General features: G+C 47.3%; 1 protein-coding gene across 3 annotated transcripts; it reads right to left on the reverse strand.

Moving 5' to 3' along the window:
* Nucleotides 1-2024: 2024 nt before the first annotated feature.
* Nucleotides 2025-6060, reverse strand: RPS14 (ribosomal protein S14). Of its 3 annotated transcripts, none has more exons than XM_055558611.1 (5): nt 5831-6060; nt 4870-5020; nt 4216-4377; nt 3057-3133; nt 2025-2146 (listed from the first exon to the last, which is right to left on the reverse strand). In XM_055558611.1, exons 2-5 carry the CDS (start codon nt 5016-5018, stop codon nt 2079-2081), a joined length of 456 nt encoding a protein of 151 aa, XP_055414586.1. In that variant the 5' UTR covers nt 5019-5020; nt 5831-6060; the 3' UTR covers nt 2025-2078. The 3 variants fall into 3 exon arrangements, with proteins under 3 accessions (XP_055414586.1, XP_055414587.1, XP_055414594.1); XM_055558612.1 differs by lacking the exon at nt 5831-6060 and adding an exon at nt 5628-5811; XM_055558619.1 differs by lacking the exon at nt 5831-6060 and adding an exon at nt 5538-5811.
* Between the last annotated feature and the right edge of the window lie 550 nt (nt 6061-6610).

Genomic DNA, 6610 nt, shown 5'->3' on the forward strand with positions numbered 1-6610 from the left:
CTGCAATGTTTATTTAGGGATACTTTTAGATTTACCAAAAAGTTGCAAGACATGACCTTTCTGTATATCACTCATTTGGTTTCCGACTCTGATGCTGGGAGGGATTGGGGGCAGGAGGAGAAGGGGATGACAGAGGATGAGATAGTTGGATAGCATCAATCGATGAACGTTGAGTCTGAGTGAACTCTGGGAGTTGGTGATGGACAGGGAGGCCTGGCGTGCTGCGATTCATGGGGTCGCAAAGAGTCGGACACGACTGAGCAACTGAACTGACTGAACTGAATGCTAGTATCTTACATTTTTAACAATTCACTTGTCAAAACTAAGAAGCATAGGTACATTACTACTAATTGGACTCCAGATTCAGATTTTTTTTTGGCCACACTGGCCTTCACTGTGGTGTGCGGGCTCTTCATTGCAGGGTGTTTGGCCTTCCTGTTGCAGAGCATGGGCCCTAGAGCACACGGGGTTTGTTGCCCTGCAGCATGCAGGATCTTAGTTCCCTGAACCAGGATCAAACCTGCCTCCCCTGCATCAGAAGGCAGATTCTTAAACACTGGACAAGGGAAGTCCCCAGGTTAATATTTTATTAGTTTTTACACTAATGCCCTTTCAGGTCCAGCATGCAATGCCTTGTTATTCCATCTCCTTCAGCTCCTCTATCTTGAGTCCTGGTTTCTTTTGACAATTTAAATGTTGATACGTTGTAGAATGCCCTCTAACTAGATTATGTGTTTTCAGAAATTTAAACTTCAGTTGAAGTATTCATCATCTTGTCAAGTCAGAGTACTAGAAACATGATTTATCCAAGTGTTTAGCAACCCTTAATAGTTCATCTCTCCAAAGCTAACATCTTCCATGTTCTACTCTTTGGAAAGTGAGTCACTAAGCCTAGGCCACAGGTAAGTTCACTTCCTGGAAGGGGGAGCAACTATTTTTAGTTTTTGTAAGATTTATGCCTTCATCTTAAAATCACCTGTGTCAGCATGGACTCATTTTGTGTTGTAATTACTCATTTTAAAGATGATGAACAGACTCATTTATGGCTAATCCATCACACACAGTAAGTTGGTAGGAGCCATGGCACGACTCACCTTTTCAGGGCTCTTCCAAGTGGGATGGGAGTTGTGAATAGATGTATACCCGGGAAATGGATGCTAAACAGCAATAAAAAGGAATGAAGTACTGAAACATGTCTGCTGGGATGAGCCCTCAAAGTGTTATGTCATTGTCTTGCCTCCGAGTAGAAGTCACCATCCCAGGGCCCTGGGCTAATCCTCTGCAGAACACTCAGGACCATCTGGTGCCACTGGGTCCTTGGAGTTGGATGCAGGCTTCCGGAAAGCACAAACTTTTTTATCACTGATGAAAATAGGGCTTAGTGTGTATTTGTGGGTGACTGAATCTTTATGTACTTTATGTACTGATGTGGAACAGCCTCCTAGATCTGCCAAGTGAGAAAAAGAAAGATACAAGACAGTGCACTCCCTTTTTTGCACAGAAGGTGTGGGGGGTGAGCGCCCACCCACACGTGTTTATATATGGCTGTCTGGAAGGTTCTTCTGCTCAGGCTACACTGGGCTCAACAGTTTCCACTCCACTCCTGCTCTTTTAAGAATTGGTCCATTTTTGGAATCAACATCTCCACTTTCAAAACAAGGTCTCCAGGGCCTCGGTCTCTTTAGACGACTGAGGCGACTAATGCCACAACCAATAGTGTCGAGAAGACCAACCGCAGCACCAGAACTTCACCTCTCCTTCTGCTCCTCCTCTCAGGAAACCAGTTCACAGAACACAGGCTCACCCTGTCCCAGGGCAGGGGCTGGATCAACACCTCATGTTCCTCTTTGACAGGTTATATACATTCTCTGAAGCCATGTATCTATTAAATGGCTGCTGGTTTATCAATGCACCCGTGACCTCAAGACAGCCCCATACCCTGGTTAAACACAGACAGGAAGAAGGAATCAAGTACCCCCTGAGCAATGGCCCCTACATAAAGGAGAGACGACTGGAGTCAAAAACAGCTTACATCAAAGCAATTTATTAACAGAAAGCAATAATTTGAGGAGTCCTGTTCACAGACGGCGACCACGGCGACCCCCCTTTCTGCGGGTGCTGTCGGAGGGGATGGGGGTGACATCCTCTGTGGGGAGGAAGAGAAAACATCATTGTCTGGAGCTGGATGGGAAGGGGCGCAGGCCGCCTGAGACCAGTGGTCAAACAGATCAGCAGTGGATCCTATTGCTTCCTAAGAAAGTCCTCAGTATGTAGCAGATGGGTGTGGAGCTGACCCACGAGCTGCCTCCTCAAAACTTCTCACGTAGTTTGAACTCAAATTCCATGAAGGGGAAACTGAGGCTCAGAGAGAGTAGGCAACTTGAATAGGATGTCAGAGGCAGGTGACAAATCCAGGTTTCTGATACCTAGTCCACTGACTAGTGGAAAAATCCTCTCAAACTGAAGAACAGCTCCTTTTTAATAGGTAAAAGAAGATTGAAAATGTTTTGAAAAAAATCTCGAGAGATGGACCATCAGGTCGAGGGATCAGTACACGCTGTCACAGAAACAGCAGGGAAGGGCTAACTTCTTCTTCGTAAGAGCTATAAATGGTCAGATCAGACACGAGGGTATAAACGCTATGCAAGTATAGAGAAGTGCTGTGATTCTTAACCATAGGAGCCGCTGCCCGCTCCATATATTTTTGTCACAATGACTAGCCCGCTCTACTAATACCCAGTAGTCAGCCTCCCAAAATATTGAACACAACTCCCTTGAAAACAATAGAAAGGACAATTCATCTCCCATTAGTTCCACCAGCCACCATCAGGCACAGAAATACAGAAATGAGACAATGCTTTTCCAATGCAGGACATTCAGGTCAAGGTGGCATTCAGGTAGAGAGTTTATGTCACTCGGTACCTCTTGCACACCCCATTAACAAATCTAACTGCCAAAAGTTAGCAGACCAGGGCCTATGTCCACTGCACAGACCGCATGCTTTCTGGGGTCACACCTGAAACAAAACCAAGCATCAGCCAAAGAGGGGTACTCACCAATCCGCCCAATCTTCATCCCTGAGCGGGCGAGGGCTCTGAGCGCTGACTGGGCCCCTGGTCCAGGAGTCTTGGTCCTAGAAAACGAATATCGAAATTAAGAAAAGCCTTTGGCCAAGTCATTATTTGTTGCATACCTCCCCCGCACCATGGGCCATAGTTTGTATTCTGCTCTGCCTCCAGCCTGTTTAAGGAAGTGCCCTCTTTTAAAAATATTTATTTGTAATGGAAGGATAACTGCTTTACAGTATTCTGCCAAACATCAAGTGCTCCCTTTCGTCACATGCTGTGATTCTAAGTCTTTTTGGTGATCTGTCCTTTCCCACCCTCCCAAGATCAGTGGATCACTTAACAACTTCCTATCTGGTCTCACACAGCAGCAATCTTTAACAAACCAACCAACCCCAAACTCAAATCATTACTATTAAAAAGTTTTCATGCCCAGAGATATGCCAAGCTCATTTCCACTCCAAGACCTTTTCCTTCCAGTTGTCCCTGGCTGTAATATTCTCCTCTGTCCTCCCTTCACTGGACCAATTCCTAATATCACAACATTAGGTCTTCATTTAAATTTTATTATCAACCCAGCCCTGACACATTTCTGCTTCCCAACATTTGCTGCAAAAAGGAACCATACGCTCCCCTGCTCTATATTGTTTAAAGCCTGACTCTGCCAGCCTGAGAGCCACAGAGGATGGAAACAGTAACTGCTTTCCCTATCACTCTCTTCTAGTACTTAAAACATAGCACTTCACATGCTGTGTATGCTCAGTTAACACAGTAAGTTGGGGCAGGGGTGAGTGCAGAAACCAATTACAGGCACAACCTCATTTAATTGTGCTTCACAAATCATGCCCTTTTTAAAAAGTCCCAGTTACATTTTTTTTAAAGCAATAAAGTATTTTAAAATTAAGGTATGCTGCATTTTTTTAAAAAGACAGGATGCTACTGCACACACAATAGGCTACAATACAGTGTAAACCTAACTCTTATACACACTGAGAAAACAGTGTTGCTCATTCTTACTGAGATACTGTTTTTATTGCAGTGGTGTCTGGAACCAAACCCACAGTATCTCTGAGGTATGCCCATATTAATTACATAGGTACCTATGATGCCTTGCCCAAGCTCAGTGGCCTCACTATCCTCCCAGCCTTACCTATTTCCTCCTGTGGCCCGGAGTTTGATGTGGAGGGCAGTGATGCCCAGCTCCTTGCATCTCTGGGCTACATCCTGGGCAGCCAACATGGCAGCATATGGAGAGGACTCATCTCGGTCAGCTTTCACCTTCATCCCACCAGTTACACGGCAGATGGTTTCCCTGGGAACAAAAGCACAGGATCCTTTCTCTCTTACCCATCAAGGATTCAGAGTGCATATCACACCCTAAAGATAAAGAGCACTACTGCCCAGGAAGGGCAGAGGATGAAGGTCAATCTGAACAAGCATCCTGATCCCACAAGACTGCCCTAGGCTCTGCAGTGATGGTGTTCAGATCCCAGATTAACACTGCATCAACACTTTACTCTTAGCTTTAATCTTATTACTCGAGTAATAGGAGTAATTCCTCCTCATTTTACATAAGAAGTCCACAGACTGTAAAGGCAAAAAATGTAGTTCCTTTTCTCTTAGAACCCCAGCACCTAGATTACAGTATCTGTGCACTAATCAACCAAGCACATATCCTTATCTGAACATCTTTAATAAAAATTGTTTCCAGAGATCCCCTTAAAGTGCTACTCAGTTCCCCGGTCATTTCTAACCCCAGCCCTTGCTAACTGGGTCCTGTGCCTCCCCACAGGGGTTAACTCACTTGCCAGAAAGATCGGTGACATGCACAAAAGTGTCGTTGAAGGATGCAAAGATGTGGCAGACACCAAATACATTTTCTCCTTCAGCCACCTGAGGGCCGAGGCTGATGACCTGTTCTTCCTTCTTTTCCTTCCCCTTGCGAGGTGCCATTTCTTAAGGAGAAGAAAAAAAATCCAACCTTAACAACAAAACCCCAAATGTTTACAACTCTGGAATACTTCCTCCTCGATAAAGGTGAGCAGGACACTGAAGAGCTCTGGCTCTCCCACTCCAGGCCGCCAGGAGGAGGAATCAGGGCTCCCAGGTGACTCCCAACCCACCCCGCCAAGAGCACAGTGCTCCTCATCTCTGGCTTCAGGGGCAACAGGCGCGTGATAGGTGTTCAGCAAACAACATAGTGCAATCCCTAGCCTCAATTTCTGGCTCTGAGAGACCTGCACAGAAATTGTAATGTGCCCGACTTAGCAGTCACTCCGACTTAGGAAGCACCTAACGAAAGGCCGTTTCCTCTGCATTCCCTTCTTGAATCCTCGCTACATCCCCACGGGATTCATGAGACGATTATTTCTACTTTCCAGATTTGACAACTTCAGAGATCAGAGGCCCGGGATGAGACTGCCCAGGAAAAAACCGGTTAAGGTGGGAACTCACATCAGACCAACTTATTACCTGACCCTTCCAAACTACGGTGTGCTGCCGGTTAAGGTAGTTGTGGTCGTGGCGCCGGGCCTACGCCTTCAAGGCTAGATCCGAACTCACCCACACTTAACAGGTTTTTTCCTAAACCAAGACCGCCGCCTCCCGAGACAGGGCGCGAAACAGAGTCTGGGTCAGCCCGCCGTGCTCCTCTCGCCCGGCACTAGGTTTGTCTCCCGCAGAAAGACCTCAGCCCCAAGCCCTCGGCCCCGATGAGCCCCCGTGCCGCAGGATGCCAGCCGATTTTCCTTGTCTAGTGATCCTACCTGCGCGTCTTCTCCCGACTCCGCCACCGGAAAGAGAGGGTGGAAGAGGGCGGGGCGACGGGTCACGCTCTTGTCCCGGAAGTGCACGTCTGGGGTTACGGGGCGAGGACAGCTCCCGGAAGACGCCGATTTTGGCGTTTCCAAGGAGATTAAAGCGCCTGGAGAACACGGCTTACTGAAGGGAGCGCCTAAGGAGGTAAGGGCCTGGGTATCTTGACGAGCGGTCTGCTTCTAAGACTGAAGGAAGCAGCCACACGCCATGGGTGTGGAAGGCCTGTGTTCTAAGATGGCGGTGACCGCGGCTAGACCAACTTCCACCACGCTGACGCCGGAGCCTGCTTAGCCTGAGGGCGGCAGCTCCCCTTGCGGTGCGGAGGTAAATGACAATTTGTCATTCGTCTGTCGTCTCTGACTCTGCAATCCCTTCGACTGTAGCCCTCCAGGTTTCTCTGTCCATGGACTCCTCCAGGCACGGATACTGGAGTGGGTTGCCTGCCATTCTCTTCTCCAGGGGATCTTCCTGATCCAGTGATCGAACGTCTGTCTCCTGCCTTGCAGGCAGATTCTTTACACTCTGAGCCACCAGGGAAGCCCTTCTAACTACTGAGTACTTGGCAAAATAAGAATAAATTATTCAATATTTGTCATTTTATGCAAGCCTATATTCATATTCATTGCTTCATTTGATCCTCACCACATTAACAGATCAGATCAGATCAGATCAGTCGCTCAGTCATGTCCAACTCTTTGCGACCCCATGAATCGCAGCACGCCAGGCCT

The sequence above is a fragment of the Bubalus kerabau genome, chromosome 1, assembly GCF_029407905.1.
Source record: "Bubalus kerabau isolate K-KA32 ecotype Philippines breed swamp buffalo chromosome 1, PCC_UOA_SB_1v2, whole genome shotgun sequence".
Taxonomy (NCBI): domain Eukaryota; kingdom Metazoa; phylum Chordata; class Mammalia; order Artiodactyla; family Bovidae; genus Bubalus; species Bubalus kerabau.

Coding starts and splice junctions, on each gene's coding strand:
- RPS14 (XM_055558611.1), bottom strand. CDS start 5,018: ATGGCACCTCGCAAGGGGAAGGAAAAGAAGGAAGAACAGGTCATCAGC. Junction 3,134..4,215: donor CGGGCCACAGGAGGAAATAG/GTAAGGCTGGGA, acceptor TTCGTTTTCTAG/GACCAAGACTCCTGGACCAG. Junction 2,147..3,056: donor GATGAAGATTGGGCGGATTG/GTGAGTACCCCT, acceptor TCCTCCCCACAG/AGGATGTCACCCCCATCCCC.